The following is a 20,760-nucleotide window of genomic DNA, read 5'->3' as shown; positions in this document are numbered from 1 at the left end:
TATGGTTTTAAATTTGGCGGGAAAAAAAAATTTAACGGAAAAGTATGATTTGATCAGTAGTTACAAAGACGCCAAAATAGTCATCAATCGGAACCAAGAAACATTCTCTTTCTAAAAAAATTTGAAGAGAGAAAGGGGAGAGAATATATGGTTTTGGTCTGAAAATAAAAGTTCGTGGATTTGGCGAGAATACAAAATTTAATAGTTTTAACAGAAACACACAATTTTATAAATTTAACATAAAATATGATTTTAACGGAAATTAAAGACACCTAATTAGTCACCAACCAGAACCAAGAATCATTTTCTCTCTACAAAATCTTGAAAAGAGAGAAAATCATATGGTTTTAGATTCGGCGGGAAGAAAAAATTTAACGGAAAAGTATGACCTGATCAATAATTATAAAGGCGCCAAAATAATCATCGATCGAACCAAGAAATATTCTCTTTCTAAAAAAATTGAAGAGAGAAAGAAGAGAGAATCATATGGTTTTGATCTGAAAATAAAAGTTCGTATTGACGAGAAGACAAAATTTTATAGTTTTAACAGAAACACACAATTTTATAAATTTAACGGACAAATATGATTTTAACCGAAACTTGATCCTAAATAGTCACCGACCAGAACTAAGAAACATTTTCTCTCTAAAAATCTTGAAAAAATAAAAAATCATATGATTTTAGATTTGGCGGGAAGACAAAATTTAACGGAAAAATATAATTTTAACCGAAACTCGATCAATGGCTACAGAAACGCTGAAATAGACATGGACTATGGACTAGAACCAAGAAACATTCTCTCTGTGAAAGATTTGAAGAGAGAATCATATCTTTACGAGAAGCGTTTCCAGAGAAAGAAATCTGAAACGCATAAAAATGGTTAGGAAATCAGAATATGTTTCCTTATAGTATGTAAATGTAGATAAACAAGAAACTATTAGAACTTTGTGTAATAATAATAGCAAAGCAACGGTTTCTTTGGGAATCTAATTCCCGACGATCTTGAAAAGTCAAACCAAAAAAAGAGAAAAGAAATCCAATAAAAGGAATAATATAATAATAAAAATAAAAGCGAACAACTTTATTACTTCTCTCTCGTCTTCGTCTCTCTCATTTACAACACCCTTTGATCTTCTTCTCCTTCTTCTTATTAGGGTTTTCTTGTAATGTGTCTGTAAGAAGAAAAAACAACATGATAGGAATCTCCGGGTCAATTTCAGACGGGGTCGAGACAGAACCTGTGTCTGGATCTCCTTCTGATCTCAATCAGGCGGCGGATGTCGTCGTCCTGAGTAACGAGTTTCAGAATGTGGTTCTGGATGAAGTTTCCAAGGATGGGAAGAAGATGATGAGTGTCTCTGAGGGTGATGGGAAAGCCCTAGAGGAAGAGGTGGAAGAAGAAGATTGTGTGAGCGAGGAGGAGGATGAGAGTCAAGTGTTGTTGTATCCGGTGAGGCCAGGAGCAGAGGATTGCGCCTTTTACATGAAAACAGGGAGCTGCAAGTTCGGATCCACTTGCAAATTCAACCATCCTCTTCCAAATCCCAGCAAAATCCAAGTGAAAAAAACTTCACTTTACCTACATTAGTTCTTCTTTATTTAGTTCGTATGCTCTGTCTTTACGTGAAAGAAGGTTCTTCTGACAAGGACATTAGTTCTTCTTTATTGTGTGTTGTTTGTTTAGTTAAGTCTTAGGGAAGGTTTGCTTATATAAAGATGCATCATTTATTTTTTTAATCAGTGTCGCATGTGTATTTGAGTTAATATATAGTATATTTTTATTTGTGCTTCCTTTGCTGGACCAAAGGAAAAAAGAAAAGCTTTGTTTAGTGAGTTTATGTTCTGTCTGAACTGTATACGCTTCTGATGGAACCACACTTTCAAGGATTCTTCTTTAAATTTTTTGTCTTTTATAATGTTTTTTTTTTTGAAGATTGCTAAGGAGAGTAAAGTAAGAGAAAAGGAAGAGGATGCTACTGATAAAATGAGACTCATGGATTGCAAGGTTGTTACCCCCATCTCTCCTTTGTAATTTTATCTTCATGTGTGGCAAATAACTGATCGTTCAGTTCTTTTATGTTTGTTTTCAGTATTACTTCAGGACAGGAGGTTGCAAATATGGATTAACTTGTAGATTCAACCACACTAAACCAAACTCTGATCTTCCCTCACCACCTGAGCTTAACTTCCTCGGCCTTCCCATCAGACCTGTAATTCCCCCTCCCCTTTTTTTTTGTCAAATGCTATATAATGATATGCTAACAAACAACCCAATTGGCAGGGAGAAATTGAATGTCTTTTCTACATGCGCAATGGCTCCTGTAAGTTCGGAGCTGACTGCAAATTCAATCATCCTGATCCTACAACTCTTGGAGGAACCGACTCTCCCTCTTTTCATGGTAATACCAATGGTGGATCCATCGGATCATTTTCCCCCAAAAATACATTCCAACCAAGTTCAGCATCCTGGTCTTCACCGAGGCATTCCAACGGCACTGCTCCTTTTATTCCATCCATGTTGTCTCAGAGTCGTGGAGCTTCATCTCAAACTCCCGAGTGGAATGGCTATCAGGTCAGTAAAACTTGTGAAATCTTAATAATAATAATGTTTGATTTTATTTTTTCTTACATCTTTTTTGTATTTGGTCTAGGCTACTACTACTATGTATCCATCAGAAAGGAGTGTGTTTTCTACTTCCACCACATACCTTATGAACAACAACAACAACTCAGCAGCTGAAACAAGTATTTTCACACCATACAAATATCAAAAACCTGCTGAGGAGTTTCCAGAACGTCCGGACCAGCCTGAGTGCAGTTACTATCTCAAAACTGGGGATTGTAAGTTCAAGTTCACTTGCAAATACCATCACCCTAAGAACCGTTTGCCGAAACAGCCTCCTTATGCTCTCAATGACAAGGGCTTGCCCCTTAGGCCTGTAAGCTCGTTTGTCTTTTTTTTTTTCCTTGTCTGCTTCTCTCTTCTTTGATGTTTGATGGACTCTTTTTGACTTGAACTGAAATCTAGGATCAAGTCATCTGCACACATTACAGTCGCTACGGCATCTGCAAATTTGGCCCAGCTTGTAGATTTGACCATTCCATCCAGCTCCCGGATTCGACAGGAAGCTCACATGCTGTGGTAGAACCTCCCCAGGTCGGTGCTAATGGGAATGAAAGTGACGGTTGGAATTGACACCAAGCTTCATGAGCTTGCATAACTGATACGTCTTGTCTTTTATCGTGGGGTTTTTCATTTTTTTTTTCAATTTTCGTCACAAAACGTTTAGGTCAATTACACATTCTGAACAATGTCTATGTGGCAAGCCCTATCCTCAGTGCTTTTGACAGATTTTTACCAAAGAACTTTTGTAATCTACCTTACCCACCACACTCTCAGTCTTGAGGTTAAATGGAGCCTGCATGTTTCTTTCTATTTGTTTACTCGTTCAACTTTATTACTGGATTTTGCTTTGGAATGGTTCATGTTGGGTTTGACGGAAGCTAAACTCTTGAACAGAGTCGCTAGATTCCAGATGTAGCTGCTGAAAAACTGTGATCAGTTTTTTATGTTTTGGAGCCTGAGGACCGTTGATGTTTGTTTTTTTGTCGCAATGGGTTTTGAAACGCAGGCTCTTAGAGTAAAATCATATAACATGACGTTTGTGTAGTATGACAGGCAATATACAGCAAGAACAATGTATAAATTTATTTATAAACCCAAATGTATGTGGCCAAAACAAAGTTGAAACGAGAAACTAAAAGAACAAGGAGAGAAGTTTGCAACGGCATCTTATACGAACAAAGGTTTGGTCGTTGTTTACTCTGCTCACCGGTTCTGCTTTCTTACTATCGAATTAGCGGAAACAAAGCCATCTCTTCTGCAACACAGAAGAAAGCTAATATCTGTGAGTAGCCTAGCTTTTGTCAAGAAACCATTGGAGTGAAACATTTGAATGGGACCCTTCTATATAAGGCCCCTAATAGTAAAATAAAACTGTTTTTACATGTTAATTTATAAAAGGTGGTTTCAACATAATATATATGAAAAATATATAAATTTCTGGAATTATATATACCACTTAAAGGTAGATAATTTATTTTCTCCTCTTTGTTTTTGTTTTCTTTAGATAAATTTGTTTTGCTTGTATATTTTAGATACAGATTTAATATTTTTTTGGTACTAAAATAAATTTGAATGGGTTGGGGTGGAAAGAAGAAGGTACCTTTTCTCGTTGAATTTGGGGATTACGTTTATTATGGTGGTTGTTTTTCCGCTGAGGCTCAACGTTTACTGGAGGTGTAACCAGACTCTCAGGACCCGCGACAGCTGTTTTCTTGGTCTTCTTGTCGTCACGAGCCTGGTTGAAGATGACGGTAAAACCTTGGGCTGAGGCTGGATTAGTGGCGTCCCATTCCCCAAACTTTGGCAATTGTCTTCCTTTGTTTCCCTACAGGAACACATTTGTTCATCATCGAAATGCAGCAAGACAAGATGATTCATAATTCGATCGATACATGATGTAAGATGTGAAGACAAGGAGATGAATGTTGTTGTTCTTACCGTTGCCATTTCCAAATTAGAACAGAGGATCTCGTGTCTGATACGAGTAGAGAATGATGATGATGATGGTATGGGAAGAGGAGATGAAGTTTTAATATAAAGTATGAGAAAGGAGGACCACGTCGTCGTTGAAAGTTGAAAGACATAATCAATTCTTTGTTTCATACACCTTTCTCCTTCCCGCGTTTTTCCCACCAGAAAGAAGAAATACCTAAAATAAATTAGTAAATTAAAAATAAAAATATTGCAGAACAAAGACTAAAAAAGTGGAGTATAGGCAAATGTTCTTGTCTCCTCCACCAATTTCACTATGCATCAAAGGTATTAGACCAACTTCAGCAGCCTTTAGAAGAATTTCAGAATCTGTAGGCTGCTACTATATGCCTTCTAGGATCACAAATGGTGGCGTTGGAATAAATAAATTTAAAAAATTTGGTCAATTCTGCAATACCTTTTTTTGAATATATACTAAATTTACTCAAAAAGAAAAATACACTGTTTTTTGCATCTTGGGCTACATATTTAAAACTAAAACTACTTCTAAGACATTGAGTTATCTGGTAGAGAGCCACACACAGAGAGCTGCTGCATATTTGAAGTCTCCAATTTGTCTAAAATGATAGACATCTGTTTCGAATTTGTCTGCCCAGCATACTAACCAATACAGAAACTGTTTCTGGAGTAGTTCCATGCCTTCTATCATTTCGTTCACGCCAAATGGATTGAATCGAGAATTGGAGAATATATCTGAAGAGGAAAGAGGTGAGTAAGTCCTGACTGGTGTCTTTGATTAGGCTCATTAACTCTGTCCAGACGGTTGTAAAACAAAATTAATCATTTAAACTATAACTAGGATAGTACCCGCGCTTTAAAAAGCGCGAAATTATCTTTTAGAGTCAATTGGCTCATAATACAAAAAGAACATGAATATTAACAATTTACTTATAACAGTAAACTTTTGTGTCTAGCAATCAAGGCACCATAGAATTTCGGTTATTCATCTAATTAGGAAGAAATCTTTTTGTACATGGTGTAATTTCTATATTTTTTATTGATAATTTTTTTAAAATGTCTGTTTGGTCACTAATATGTTTTGATAATAGACATTCAATTTTCAGTTTTTTTCCAAATTATATATTTTTTATTTTCAATTTGGTTGTGGTTTGATTGTAGTTTTTAAGCTCAAGAAATACCGGAACAATTCTATTATTTATGAATTTTGTTTTGATTTAGTTCAATAACAATATTAGTAACCTGATAAATTTTCGATCCTGATTCTGATTTAGGTATCTATATTTAAATTACAATTTTCTGGTTTTTATTTTTCTGAGTCATGTTTCATTCTAATGGTATTATTTATTTAACATTTTATTTTGTAGTTTACTGTTGTCATTCCTTCAAAATTTATGTCTTTGGTTATGTTGTTATGTAATGGATTTTATTTTACATATACGTTGTATTTTGTCACTGAAATTTACGATGTAGAAATATATTTTTGCTTTTATCATCTAATTCATTATACTAAAGAGTTTTCTCTTTTGTGGGGGTTATATTATGTGCTATATATTATTTGGATAAAATATATATTTTATAATAGGATTGGGTTGGTTTATCATATCTATTATATGGTGTTCTTTTTATTTCTCAAAAGTTATTTGTTTTTGTCTTAATTACTTCAAATTTCTTTTTGCTGGTCACCATTGAAAATCTGCAAATTTTAAAACTAAAAGTAAGTTGCTACCAGCCTACCACGCACAATAATTTGTAGATAGATTAGAACAAATGGTTGGATTTTAAACTGTTTTTTGTTGGCATACGAAAACAGTATCTGAAATGTGGGAAACTTTTTCTCTGTCGTTTTATTTTTCATTAAAAGCTAAACTTGAACTATAAAATTACAATTGGACTTGAAACTGGAATTCTAAATAAAAATCTCATTATCGAAGTAGCAAAATATAAGGATTGATATTATAGTGACATGTATCCCCACACATGATCTTTGATAATCTTTGTTAGTAGAAGCATCACCGACATAACCGCCGGACTGTCGCTTCACCAAGCAAATCATCGGTGAGTCTAGCTATGAAACACCACAGAATGACCTTTTTCTTCAACTCCAATTGATTTGATTTTAAAAATGCTGGTTCCTCATTTTTTCTAAGATCAAGCGAACTTAATCCTCTCCTCACAAGAAGCTTTTCTTCAAAAGCCCAACCATGAAAATATTTCACCATGAAAATAACAAAGATATTAATCTGGGAGGAAAGAAGAAATCAAGTCAATTTATGAAAGGAGAGGACCAATTGATTGTCAGAGGAGAAGGAGACGAAACCCTAAAATAAACAAAAGACAATCAAACTCCGATTGAAGTCGGAAAGTTTAGTTCCAAAAATAAATCGAAAAACAAAATGTATATATTGGTATTTAAGAGCATGAACTCTTCTTAGCCCAACATATTTATTTTAATGAATAGGTCACAACATAAAATGTATAAGTAGCGTGCATATATATATATATTTTTTTGGTAGGAGTAGCGTGTATATATATTTAAGTGATAACATCTTCAATAAGTCCGAAAAAAATATGCCACGGTAATGTTTAAATAGGACTCTAAATTAATAGAGTAGATGCATGTTCAAGTTTCACATGGATAATCAAATAATGAATTGGTGTAGTTTGACCTCTCGATTGTTTCTGATGTTGCTGGTTCTATTATGGCTTGGTGATATTCCCTTTAGGGTTGGGACGGCTCAAGACATTTGTTTTTTAGGCCAGCTCCATTGATATCGAATTCTTTTGGAAAGGTGGAAAGAATAGACTTGTGGACATATATGGGTTTTAGGCTCTGTTTATGTCTTTGTTTTATTTTGTTTGGTTTATGTTCTTTGTCTTTAATTTTTTATCGACGGTATCTCAACTTTCTTCGAGTTAAAAAAAAAAAACTATAATGCATGCAGGCCAATGGGCTTATGAGTATAAATATGGGCCGATGTTTAGGCCCATATATTCATCCGACTTGACCTGGAAATAATCTCCGCCGAGAGAGAGATTCCCACAGGGAGATTCCCGCTCTTTCTTGTCGATCGAGGCGCCAAAACCCAAAAATCGATCCGTCTTTTTAGATTCCATTTTCAAGAGGACGATTCAATTTCACCCGAGGCAACAAAATCGAATTGAAAGAGACACAATGTTCGGGAGGTTGAGACCGCCGCCGTCGTCGCCGGACAGTCTAGAGAGATATCCGGCGAAGATCATCAAAGACGATCCTCTCTCCGTCTACGGTACTCTCTCTCTCTCTCACGATCTCTTTTCCAATTCTCAGATTCCGACCACTTGTTCTTTAATTGACCAGCTCGATTTCAAGATCTTGGTTTCATTTTTTTTTTGATGTCGTTGTAGAGTCAACACTGCTTAAGCTTAAGCAAGGCTCAAGACTTGACGCTGTTGCTCCGTCTTCAGAATCGGAGATTGAGAATCCGTCTTTATCTTCAGATACACAGAGAGAAGCTCATGAGGTGACTCTGTGCAATGGCTCTGATGATGGAATGGCTATAGACTCGGGTTCTTGTGTAAAGAAGAAGAGTCCGTCAGTGCTTTCTATGTTTTGCAGGTACAAGAGTCAAGCTCAGACACGAAACTTGTCTCTCGCTGTGGATACCACTACGACAGAGACTGAGAGTGCTTTGTAGACTCAAGTTTATTCATGTATAAATGTTCTGTTTGTAAGGTGTCTAGAGATACTATGCAATTATATAATTGTTGGTTAATTTTCTACACTTTGATTTTAACCACCTAAAAATTGTAAAAGACAGAAAGAATCATTGTCCCAGTCAAATCTAGAAAACACTTGTTTTGTTCTTATTCTTGAAAAAAAAAAAAAAAAACAATAGAAGTCACTTTAGTGGATGGTGGTGTAATATAAACCATGATCTAGTCCAATGCCTAAATCAACCAAAACAGATTCATTTGAATAAAGTAGGTTTTTGATAATGAGGCCTGGTAAGAATTATACAAAATCCAATTAGAAAGAGAAACACAAGTGCGTAAGTAAACTTGACATTCTAAACTCTAAAAGAATCTGTGTTTACGACGTCTCTGCTGCAGCACGTGGCCATGATTCGAGATTAGAGAAGGGTCTAAGTGCATTGGTATCACCTTATCATACTCATTCCAGTTCACGCCTTGTGTGCTACTTTTGCTCAGTGTGGTAATTAACTTCATTGGCCTAGTTGCAACGTCAAGAGAGACAACAATGCTTTGGGGCAAACAAAAGTAGACGAGGAGAAGATTGTATGGATGACAACACAAAGGTTTTGGATAAAGAATCCGCTTTCTGGTTTCTGGTTGAGTCGCAAAGCGTGACATAAGCATATAGTTTTGGTCATAGAACGTCCAGTCTTGCGGCCAAGGAAGGTCAGTGAAAGAGGTAGGCTCATGCTCTGTCTCCATATTGATCCTTTGTAGTCCGCGAGTGTCCACATATAGAGATGTCGATGATCAACAGATGCAACGAGCTGAGGGATGCGTAGATGGCCTGTGGAGACAGTTAAGGTCTCTGAGACATTGATCAAAACACATGCCTACTCATCCATCGTTCCCACGACATGTCTCATGGTTTTTATGGTGCCTACGCAATTTGGGTTGTAAGCCACGACAGGCCCATCCTCTGCTAACCAATGCAAGGCTCCTTCAAAGGACAAGGCTTGGTATTGTGAGATATCAAACAAAACAGAGTTCTATATTAGAAGTTTAGACAAATGAGTGTTTAATATATAAAAATATCAAATTAATACGAATAAATCTATGCATGTTTGTCTCTTAAATCAAAAGTGGACAAAATCTCATACTAATTGAATAATAAAGTTGGATTTGGGCTCAATAAATCCCAAGAGATATTGAGTTGGACACCATCTGAAATGTGACGAAGGCCGGAATCTAAAAGTAAATCTATGTGAACTTGCTTCTTAAATCCAAAATCGTAATAATCGGACAATAAAGAATTAGATATGGATTCAATGAATTCCAACATATATTGAGTTGGACACATCCGGATTGTGACATTGGATATGGACTCAATAAATTCCAACATATATTGAGTTGGACACCATCTGAATTGTGACCAAGGCCGATGCTTAACCCCAACGCCCTTCCATGTACAAAGCATAGAGTCACATGATAATAATTTGTTGTAATTTAGTGAGTTCATGTCCAACTCTACATTATCCGATTAGTACGATATTTTATACTATAGGTCTAAAAGGTAAATCCGCATAGATTTAATATTGGTTTTTTTCCAAAAGTTCTTGTTCTAATTAGAGTTTGACATTTCTTTATATATTAGACACTTCTTATCTAAACTTTTAATGTAAGACTTAGATTGATATTTCTCATTCTCCTCTCACATTAAGGACCATATTCATCGTGTGTCATTTCCTCCAGCGAATTAAGGATGCTTTCTTTTCCACAATGTCACATGTTCCATGATCTTCTGACCATTTCTGTCACATACCTTCTTTTCCGGTTTGAAGGGTCTTATTCCTATTCGAAAGATATTTTGGTCTTTTTTCAGATATTCATCAAACCGTTCTGATACCAATTTTTAGGATTTGTGTGAACCCATGTCCAATTCATTATTTTCTGATTATTACGTATTGTCCACTTTAGATCTAAAAAACTAGCCCGCATAGATTTACTTTTGGGATTCTTCTCAAAATGTGCAATTCTAATTAGAAATAAGTATCTGTTTATATATTAGATACTTCTTATTTAAATTTTCAATGTAGAACTTAAATTGACATTTTCCCTAATCTAAAGCAGGAATGCGCAGACACCACCAAATTGACAACTTGGTAAAGCCCTTTCGTCCCATTGCCAATTAATCCAATGCGTAACCCCCAAGTCGCACCGCAGGGATCAGGAAGACGAGTCCACTGCATAGTCACATGATTCACAGTATACAGCTCTTCAGATTGCACGCACAACAAACTACCGATTGTGCTGCTTAATTTCTGGTTTTGACTGGTTTCTTTCAACAATAGTAGGTTGGTGCAAACAAATACCTGTTGTTTTCATGCGTTTAGGAATCTACGGATTTCTTTTTGTTTTATTTCAGGAGTATTTTCATGCGTTACATTTTCTAAACTGTGCTATTAAAACGTGCGCGCATGGTCACGGATCGATGTGAGGTGTGAGTCTTGTGACATGACTTCCCTCCTCTTGATCTTCACCTTGAGTCCACCAGCCATATGAGCTGTCAAAAGAGGAACAAAAGCCGGTTTGTCCTTATTAACCGTTACAATCTCAAATCGACTCAGAACATAACCAACCACGTACTTCATCTGCATGAACGCCATCTCCTTCCCTACACAAACCCTGGGTCCAGCCTGGAAAACCGGAAACTTGAAAGGACTAACCGGTTTCAAAACCGGCAGTGTACTCCCCGGTTCAGAATCAAACCAACGGCTCGGCTTAAACTCATCCCAATCCTTCCCCCACAGATTCTCCATCCTCCCCATACCGTACGGGAAATAAGTCACCTTATCACCTTTCTTGACACGTGTGCCGTCAGGCAAAACGTCGTCGCTTGCGGCATGCTTAGAGTCCCACGACACTGGTGGGTAAAGCCTCATGGCTTCACATAAGCAAGCCTTCGTGTAACTCATCTCTTTCAGTTCCTCAAACCCCAGCCCTAAACCTATCAACGGGTCCACTTCCTCCAGAAGCTTCCTCTCCACGTTACCGTTTTCAGACAACAACCAAAACAACCAAGTCATCGCCGCTGATGTCGTATCCCTTCCCGCCATGATGAAACTAATAACCATGTCTCTCACCGATTCTCCGTCGTGCCCGGCGGCTAGAAACCTCGACAGAAGATCTTGTTTGGCTTCTTCTCCGGTACCTCCTATCTCGAGACTCTTCTTCTTAGCTCTGACGATCTCGTGCACCAACACGTGTACGGTCCTAATCGCTTCTCTCAACCTCCTCTCGCTTCCCACGTTCAGCGCTCTCTTCACTTTCCAAACAGCGTAAACCGGCTCCGTGGCACGGCGAGCACTAATCCCAGCAGCTGTATCAAACGCCTCCGCAAGTGGGTTAACGGGTCGGGTCAAATCCAAACAATCCGGATCCCAACCCAAAGAGACTTTACAAACAACATCGAAAGCAAAGCGTTTCAAAACATCTTGCAAGTCCACTGTCCTGCCAGCATCAGCCGCCGCCGACAGCACCGGTAAGAGACGGTTCTCGACTTCATCTTTAAGAACCTCGAAAGAGAAACTCCTGAGCGAACGAGCAGAGAACTCGTGGCTAGCGAGTTTACGCTGCGAGCTCCATGCATGACCGTCGACGTTAAAAATGCCTTTTCCGAGGAGATCACCGAGAAGATCGGTGAAAGGTTTCCCTTTCGGGAAGTTGAAGAAGTTTGTCTTGAGAATGTATTCAACGTTTTCCGGGTTAGCGGTGACGATGGTGCGACGGCTTCCAAGGAGAGGAATCGAGATGGTCTGCGACGGAGAGAGACGGAGGAGTTCGGTGTACCACTGGAGGAGACGGTGACGGTTTTTGTTGAAAGAGAGTGTGGAGCCAATGAGTGGATACGCTCTTGGTCCACGTGCGGTGGTTTCTTGGATCTTTTTAGTTGAGTATGAATAGAAAATTAAGATGATGAGCATTACAAGAAACGCTAGAAGAAAAATGTTTAGAGGAAATGCCATTTTTTTTCTTTTCGCTTTGGTGTGTGTATGAGAAAGTTTGTGAATGAAATTTCTATTTGTATGTGTCTTCAGGTTATTTTACTTCGTCGTGGACTCGTGGGTATTGCGTGTGTCTTATAGGAGAGAAAAGGTGGTGGCGGGTCCGACGTTTAAAAGGGCATCGTTTTAAATAAGTTTTTTTAATCCACATGACACTATATTATGTGGATGGAGGTAGATGTTATTTTTAATTTCTCTTTTTGTCGTAATGTAGGTGTATGGGATTACTCCTTCTTTTATTTAATTTCTTAATTGAAAAAGATGAGAATATTTAAGAATAAGATTGTATCGAGTTCCTAACAAGGTAAGCTACGTTTGACTTATGATTGATTTAAGTAATAAGCTCCACGAGGAAATTTGAACTGTTGTAGAGTAATTTTATATATGAATTTAGCAGGTGGATAAAGTTGTAAAGTACAGTACACTCTTTTTCTTTAAAGATATTATTTATAATATAAAAGTAAATTAAGGCAAATACATTGTTTTTCTATCATACAAAAAAACAACAATATGATTTATATTTTACTCAGTCGAGTCCATCCGAGGCACACTTGTCTTCAAAACTTTGACGTGTTGTAAACGCTTTAGACTTTTTGGAGAGGTGTAAGTCAAAAGCTTATCACGTGTCATATTAGCCGACAAGCGTCACAAAACCACTTATAGAAAGAAACTGTAACGTCGAAAACAGTCAACTTTGTAACGTAACTATATCATTCTGTACGTTTTTTTTTTCATTCATTTCGTATGTTACTACAACAATAATATAAATACTAGATATTGATGGCCGGGTATATTTTTTATTTAATTTTTTTGAAAAATATAATTTTTATGTTTGTGTATTTGTATAATTATATTTCTCTATGATATGTATTTAATAAAATAGATAACCTTATGTAACTATATCAAATAAATCAAATTTCATAAGTAATGTAATAGTTGCAGTTATATTAGGCAAGTTTCATAAATTTCCAATGCAGTTACAAAAAGTGGATAGAAAAATCGTTGCAGTAATATTAGGTAATTATACTAATGGTTGCAGTTATATTAAAAAGGTATCCTGGTTATTAGACAACTAAATTTTGATCCGTCCTTTGAAAAGATAGATATATTTTTTGTTTTTAATAATTTTGTCTAATATAATTTATATGTTTGTGTGTTTGTATAATCATAATGTGAATTTGATAGAATAGATAGTTTTATGTAAGTATATTAAATAATTCAAGTTTCTAAGTATGTACTTGTGTCATATGTGTTTCAAAAATTATTTTAAATTTTTATTTATAATTTGTATTTATAAAGTTGCAATATGCTATATTTTTGTAGTTTCCTATATGATAATAGTTTTAGTTATTTTATTTCTAAACTTAAAGCAGGTGTTTGTATTAGGCGATGTATCGATGTTTACATTCAGAAAGAAAGTGGTGGTTACACTAAAAAAGTAATTGTGGCCCCTGGTTATTAGGCGTGTGTGTGCATGTGGTGGTTACAGTAAGAAAGTAAATTTTGATGCAGTTATATTAAAAATATACGTATTGTTAAAATGATTAGTTGGACATAAACTTACATCAATAGGTCATGCTGCAGAATTAATAGTATTGATGCATATATATATATATATATATATATATTTCTTTTTTTTGAAAAAGGGTTGTATGCATATATTTTAAAAGGTTGGGTAACCACGATTCAAATGATATACGACATCTCCAACAATGGTTAAAATACTATTGACAGAAAAACTTCACTATATTAAAACTGAACTAGAATATAGTAATTGTTTCTAAGACGATGTAACAGTAGTTTTGATATTTGATTTTTTTTGAACTAAGTAGTTGATATTTGATATTAGCTAAAAATATAATAATGCAAAACATAGATGTATGAGTTTAGCTACTTGAAAGTACAATTGTTTTTTAGTATAATTGTTTTCCAAAATGAATTAAAAGTCTTCAAAACAACTTACCGACTATACTTTAGCTAAAATGGTCGGGTGTAGTGTCAAATGAATCTCTAGCCGAAATGTGATTATAGAGTTGAAAAATGTCTTTTCATTTTTCTTTTGTCATCCTTTTCATTTTTGTATGTTCCCTTTTAGGATTGAGTCGATCACGCGCCTGAGTCCGGAAATCACCCATAGTTTTCGTTATTGATATGATACTTTGACTTTTAAATACTCATTCCGTTTCAGAATACACGAAGTTTGAGGAAGTTTTTATGTTTCAAAATAGATAATATTTTTATTTTTGTAATTTTTTTTTATTTTATCAAAAACTTCGTAATCAATTTCATTCTATAGTGTCTTCTGTAATTAGTTAAATAATTTTAAATTTATATTTTAGTCATACTTTTAAAATTAAAAAAAACAAATTTCTTAATAATTGTGAATACTTTAAAACTTCAAGTATTTTAGAACAGAAGAAATATATACCAATGCAAATACAAATGTTCTTTTATGTTCTATAGTCAGAGCTGGGAATTTGAGTTTTCATCCGCGGATTATTTCCCTTTGATCTGTCATGGAGCGGATGTGGATCGACCAATTCAAAAATTAAATATGTAGGTGCGGGTCGAATCGATTTTAGACGGGCGAGTGCGGATGGGCCAAATCTAAATTGCGGACACCCGCTAATCCACAAAAAAAAAAGAAAATTTTCTTTTTCGAAATAATTAACATAATTATTTAACTAAAATTTATATAACCCACGGATCCCGCGAGAATGAGTGTATTAGAATCTTTCTTTACAGATCATGCGAATCAAAATTTGAATCAAAAACTAGTTGATCCGTATGTTGGCGAGACAGGTTGACCCGTAAATCCAGCTCTATATGTAGTAGTACAACTTAAAACAATCAACTTAAAATATAAAGTTTTATGTTCCAAAAAACAACTTTAGCACTTTAAATTTTGAAGGTTTGTATAATAAAATTTCACATTTGAAGTTCTAATGTACACAATTTCATATTTGAGGCTTTTTTTTTACTTTTATGTTCTTATACAATTATCTGTTTTTCAAATTATCGTACTAACTTTTATAGTGATCAATTTAGTCTTTATAATTTTTATCTTATGCAAAATACAAATATACTAATTACAATAAAGCACAATATTATACAAAACAATAGAAGTCCGTGAAGAAGATCTGATATATTTCTTCTTTTAACTCGTTATTTTATGCTGACAAAAAAAACTCGTTATTTTATAATAATTTAATTTTGATTTATTTTTATACTCCCTCTGTATCATCATAAGTGAATTTTAAGATTTTTCACAAGGATTAAGAAAACACAAAATTTTATGTGATTTGTCTTGTTTGTATAAAAATAGCATTAAACAATACTATCTCAACCAATTAAAAAAAGATACACTATTTTGTAATTGGGTAGAGATTTCAAATGACAATTAATTGTATCTAGATTAGTGTGAACTTCACTTATTCTGAAACAAAATAAAGATCATAAAACCCCACTTATATTGGTACAGAGGGAGTAACAAATATGTTAATTATCATACCGGGTCATCAAAAAGATGAAATAATACGCAAATTACTGGATTTGAAGAACAATGCACAACTCCCCTCGCATAAAAAGATTTACTCTTTTTTTTTCTGGAATTTGTGGAAAATTTGGAAGACTGAATAACTTAATCTTCAAACACCAAGTAACTAAGGGCATCATTATCGGTAACAAAATTTAAAGTCCTTATATTTTTTTTCTTTTTGGTTTTTATTCGAATTTAAAAAAATAAAAATAAAATAAAAACGAACCAATCGCGGGCCACCACGTTTCAGTGGGGCCCGCGAACAGTTAATAAACTCAACAAGGAGGTCGCTTAGTTAACAGACTTTCTTCTCTTTTTTTGCCTTGGTCCTATCGCTATGTGGTCCCCCTCCCCTTAACAACCCCCTAAGAAACCAGCGATAATCTTGCTCTAACTGGAGACTCTTGTAGCGACTACTGCCACCGATTGCGGGAGATATCCGAAGGATTTCTGCCACTTGCGAGTTACAAATCTGGTGCAACATATTGCCAAACTTGATATTTTTATTTTAAAAATTAAACTAGAATTTGATTCGCCTCTTCACAGATATTTGATTTAATTTGTATTTAAAGTAAATCATAAATTACTGATTTCATAAAATGTCCATGTATATTTTTGTTATGTTTTGTAAATTACATTTAGAGTAGAAAATATTGTTTTATAATATAAATGTTTGATAATAATTTATTTGTACATAATATTATATTTAAAATTTTATAACTTAATGCAATTTGATGTAATTGTACTTTTGTATATTAACTTCTTGTTTTTTTATTTATTTAAAAATGAAACAACATACTAAATTTTTTATAACTTGATGCAATTTAGTTTCTATGAATTATTATTAGTTTTATGATATTTTATTTTTTTGAAAATTGTACTTTAGAAAATATTTATATTTGCCTAAACTAAATAATGTAACACTATATATAAATATTATTTTATATAAATATTATTTTATATAAAATATGCTATATATTTCAGTTTGTGTTTTTATTTTGACCACAAAGAAACAATAGCCATATGTTTGTTATAACCGCTAATAGTATAATACCGATTTAATTAAAACTAGACCTTGACCCGCCCGACCGGGCGGGTATTTATTTTCTGTTTTTAAATTTTGTGTTTATATTAAATGATGAATTTGTAATATTTGCACATAAATTCCGATTGAAAATTAATTTTTGCAGTTATAATAAAACTTAAAATTAAAAGCTTAATAAAATATTTTGATACATAATTTAAATTTCTTAATAAAAATAATATAGAGGTGGGTCATATTTTTTCCAATTTCAAAATCTTAGCATTCCAAAATAAATTTATAAATACATAAAATATATAAACCATATTTGGAACAATATTTCTATCAAAATAAATTTGTTAAAGAAAAATAATTTAGCGATGTTGTTGTTTATTTCTAGAGTTTGACCCGTGACCGTATAAATATTTACTTTCATTTTAAATTTTTATTTGTACTAATGGTATAATATATATATATTTAAATTAAAATGTATTACATAATTATTAATAAAACATTTTAAAACAGAACAATTTTATTTATTATTATATTTTGTGATTTTGATCGTATATTATATCACAGTGTATCATATAAACAAATCCAACATTTATAACTTATTATATTTATATTATGAAACCATTATACTAATAATATATGAATAAATTATTTTATATTTTATTTATATATTATATAAATTGATTATGATGTGTGATTTTTATTTTATTATTTATACCAATAAATATTAAAAATATTTAACATGTTAAAACGAAGTATATTGGGAAATCTATTTTCGTAAATATTTGATTAATAAGATTTATTATTTAAATTAAGAAAATACATTAAATACTTAAATCTATTATTTAAATTAGGAAAAGATAAGCATACTTAAATATAGGTTCAATAAAGACAAGTATACTTAAATATAGGAAAAGACAAGCATACTTAAATATAGGTTCAATAAAGACAACTATAATTAAGGAAAATGCATTTACAAATCAAAAAAAACAACTATAATTAAGGAAAAATAATTTATTACTTCAGTGGCATTCTAATGTAAATAACTTCAAAAATTTAGGGGTATTTTCAAAGTGTACTTCTATTTTAATAGTATAGATAATTAACTATTAAGTTATGAATATTGATCTGATTAGATAAATTTTGAAATTGTAATTAATTATTTTAATTGATTTAAATGTTGTGGCATAATCTATAAAAATGTAAAAATGAAATATTTAATTTATTTTAAATGCAGTGGTTAAATCTATAAATAAAAATAAGCCTAACTCTATAAACAAAAGAAGTACCAAAAGTTATTTTTAATTTTAATAATATAGAGATACAGTCATTTCGTTTGAAAAATAAATGTCATTTTTATCACATAATTTCTTATATAGATCTTGAGGAAAAAAAGTTATCTTGATGAAGTAGATTCATGCCACTCACGCTAATTAGGATATCTTTTTTTTTTTGAAAAAGGGCTTTTATACTAATCAGGATATCTTCTCGTGCACAATATGATAAACGGCCAAAAAACACTCGTGCAGATAATAATGAGCGACCAAAAATCAACGGCGCCGTTCTACGAATTAGGTGATACCAGGATAAGTTTATTTGATAGCGAAACAAAAACAGAGACAGGAGAAAAGGAGTACTACCTAGCCGTTTTTAATTCTTCAATAACTTTCATCAAGTTCACCGTCCACAAAACAAAGCTGAAACATATGTTTAGATCTTTTTCTCAAAAAAAAACATATGTTTAGATCTTTCTTACACCATTTATTGTATGATATCTCATGCTGGTAAATTATCCAAGTACATTTTTATTAAGCTATTCAGATATATCAACCTACAAATACAAAATGGCGTGGAAATGCGTTTTTACAAATTTGGAAGGAAAACACGTTTTTCAAATTTGATGGGAAAAAGGAGTTTTCGTGTTTTGGTGAAAAATACGTTTTGGGGGTTTAGCGTGATAACATGTTTTGTGATTTTTGCATGAAAATATGTTTTTGACGTGAAAACATATTTTTGCAATTTTGACAGGAAAACACGTTTTTGTGATTTTAGCGAGAAAACTCGTTTTTGTGTTTTGGTGGAAAATGCGTATTGGAGTTTTTGCGTGAAAACATGTTTTGATTTTGGTATGAAAACACGTTTCTGCAACTGTGGCGAGAAAAAACGTTTTTACAATTTTCGTGGAAAAACCCGTTTTTGCAATTTTTACGGGACAATGCATTTTTGGGAATTTTGGCTTGAAAAATTAGTTTTTAGGTTTTCGCGGGAAAATACGTTTTTTGGATTTTGTCTGTTTTTATGTATGACAAAATGATATTAGATTTAGGTTTCTAATTTGTGTATTACATTAGGGGCATAATAAACATTATAAATTTTTGAATAAACTATTTCCATTCAAATAATCTGAATTGGTTCAGCTGAATAGACTTTAAAATTAAGCATAAATTTCCAAAGTCATTTCCATTTGGATGAATTACACTTTAAGTATCTAAACAAATAAATTTTTTATCTTCATCCAAATAATTCATCCGGATGGAAAAATAAACAGGATCTCAGATCTTGAGTCAGCTTAAAGAATATGAGATATGTAAACCTTTTAGCTGATTCAAGATTTGAGTCAAAAAGTAATGTTGTATTATAATACAACTACTACAGTCTAATAATAGCCTCCACAGTCTACAGACTCAACACTAACGAAACAAACAACCAAAACGAGACTTGAAAACAAATAAGAACAAATTACAATGTTCAGCTAACAAAATCCTTTATCTTCCAAAACAGACTAGGTGTTTTCCTTTGCAGCAATAAATTCTATAAGAACTAAAAAAATTATGCTTATTTAAATTTTATTATTTTCTTACCATATTTTAAAATAAATTTTGTTTTAGTTTAACATAAAATTAAGATAAATGTAAAATTTTGTTTTTTAAAATTATATTTAAAAATAAATATGTATACACATTAAAAATATAATCTTAGATAGTTTTTATCTATTTATTTTGGATAAAATATAATGAATCAAATTTTATAAAATTAACTAAAAATTTGATATAAAGTTATATAATTATCAAAATATAAAACTAAACAATATTTCTAAAATTTGTAAATATATAAAATAAACTAATGATAATTATGATTTTATATTATATTTAAAAAAAATTGTAGAAAAATTAGAAAAAAAATTTGGTACTCAAATTGTATAATTATAAAAATATAAATATACAATATTTCGAAAATTTAAAAATTTATTATATTTCTATTATTATTTTATTTAATGTCATATTTAAATAAATTTACTTTAGTGATGATGTATAATTTACTACCATATTCTAAAATAACTATCAAAAATATAAATCTACATTAAACATATTTATCAATGTCACATTTATTTATATGGCATATTATCTTTCTAGTGTTCCATGTCTCATTTATTTAGTGAATTTAATTGTAGAAATAACATTTATCAAAATCACTCTGCAAATAATATCTAGGATACTCTAATCTTTATTACTTATTTCGTTTCATTTTACTTATCGTTTTAAGTACATACACAGACATTAGAAAAATATTTGATTTTGTATATTATCGAAATAAGAATATCATTATCTATACACCTAGCCATATTTTAACTAATATAAAAATAAACGGAATAATTTTATTAATAATTTTTACATTAAAACTACAATATCACACTTATTTTAAAACGAATTTTTTTTTTACGACGTATAATCTGAAACGGAGGGAATATCTATTTAAAAAGCAAATGGACTGTTCTGATCAAATTAAAAACATTAGGGGTCGTATTCGAAAATATGCAAGACATTCAGGTCCATTCTTTTCTTCTCTGCTGTCTCGATCTCTACTATACTTACTA

The 20,760-nt window shown here is 32.6% G+C and overlaps 5 protein-coding genes across 5 annotated transcripts; 2 read left to right on the top strand and 3 right to left on the bottom strand.

Annotated features, from left to right (window-relative positions):
- Nucleotides 1-1,080: 1,080 nt before the first annotated feature.
- Nucleotides 1,081-3,436, top strand: LOC108813497 (zinc finger CCCH domain-containing protein 43). The gene is made up of 6 exons (XM_018586070.2): nucleotides 1,081-1,558; nucleotides 1,934-2,005; nucleotides 2,091-2,210; nucleotides 2,282-2,572; nucleotides 2,652-2,939; nucleotides 3,029-3,436. The coding sequence occupies exons 1-6, from the start codon at nucleotides 1,193-1,195 to the stop codon at nucleotides 3,194-3,196; spliced, it is 1,305 nt and encodes a 434-aa protein (XP_018441572.1). The 5' UTR covers nucleotides 1,081-1,192; the 3' UTR covers nucleotides 3,197-3,436.
- Nucleotides 3,437-3,685: 249 nt separating this feature from the next.
- LOC108813498 (protein NOI4) lies at nucleotides 3,686-4,718 on the bottom strand. Its single transcript, XM_018586071.2, has 3 exons — nucleotides 4,565-4,718; nucleotides 4,227-4,451; nucleotides 3,686-3,881 (listed from the first exon to the last, which is right to left on the bottom strand). Exons 1-3 carry the CDS (start codon nucleotides 4,571-4,573, stop codon nucleotides 3,858-3,860), a joined length of 258 nt encoding a protein of 85 aa, XP_018441573.1. The 5' UTR covers nucleotides 4,574-4,718; the 3' UTR covers nucleotides 3,686-3,857.
- Nucleotides 4,719-7,576: 2,858 nt separating this feature from the next.
- On the top strand, nucleotides 7,577-8,422 carry LOC108809666 (uncharacterized). Its single transcript, XM_018581826.2, has 2 exons — nucleotides 7,577-7,845; nucleotides 7,964-8,422. Exons 1-2 carry the CDS (start codon nucleotides 7,752-7,754, stop codon nucleotides 8,251-8,253), a joined length of 384 nt encoding a protein of 127 aa, XP_018437328.1. The 5' UTR covers nucleotides 7,577-7,751; the 3' UTR covers nucleotides 8,254-8,422.
- Nucleotides 8,423-8,632: 210 nt separating this feature from the next.
- LOC108808535 (uncharacterized) lies at nucleotides 8,633-10,500 on the bottom strand. Its single transcript, XM_056987360.1, is given in 4 exon segments — nucleotides 8,633-9,006; nucleotides 9,009-9,270; nucleotides 9,654-9,710; nucleotides 10,411-10,500. Coding segments are annotated over 4 exon segments (783 nt in total).
- LOC108809281 (cytochrome P450 94B3) lies at nucleotides 10,306-12,345 on the bottom strand. The gene has a single exon (XM_018581424.2). The coding sequence runs from the start codon at nucleotides 12,274-12,276 to the stop codon at nucleotides 10,714-10,716; it is 1,563 nt and encodes a 520-aa protein (XP_018436926.1). The 5' UTR covers nucleotides 12,277-12,345; the 3' UTR covers nucleotides 10,306-10,713.
- Between the last annotated feature and the right edge of the window lie 8,415 nt (nucleotides 12,346-20,760).

This window comes from Raphanus sativus, chromosome 6 (genome assembly GCF_000801105.2).
Source record: "Raphanus sativus cultivar WK10039 chromosome 6, ASM80110v3, whole genome shotgun sequence".
NCBI classification, from domain to species: Eukaryota; Viridiplantae; Streptophyta; class Magnoliopsida; order Brassicales; family Brassicaceae; genus Raphanus; species Raphanus sativus.
Note: the sequence above shows the minus strand (reverse complement) of the source record. Positions and strands in the feature narration are given on the sequence as shown.

Coding starts and splice junctions, on each gene's coding strand:
- LOC108813497 (XM_018586070.2), top strand. CDS start 1,193: ATGATAGGAATCTCCGGGTCAATTTCAGACGGGGTCGAGACAGAACCT. Junction 2,211..2,281: donor TCGGCCTTCCCATCAGACCT/GTAATTCCCCCT, acceptor CCCAATTGGCAG/GGAGAAATTGAATGTCTTTT. Junction 2,573..2,651: donor CCGAGTGGAATGGCTATCAG/GTCAGTAAAACT, acceptor TATTTGGTCTAG/GCTACTACTACTATGTATCC.
- LOC108813498 (XM_018586071.2), bottom strand. Junction 3,882..4,226: donor CCCAAATTCAACGAGAAAAG/GTACCTTCTTCT, acceptor TCTGTGTTGCAG/AAGAGATGGCTTTGTTTCCG.
- LOC108809666 (XM_018581826.2), top strand. CDS start 7,752: ATGTTCGGGAGGTTGAGACCGCCGCCGTCGTCGCCGGACAGTCTAGAG. Junction 7,846..7,963: donor CGATCCTCTCTCCGTCTACG/GTACTCTCTCTC, acceptor ATGTCGTTGTAG/AGTCAACACTGCTTAAGCTT.
- LOC108809281 (XM_018581424.2), bottom strand. CDS start 12,276: ATGGCATTTCCTCTAAACATTTTTCTTCTAGCGTTTCTTGTAATGCTC.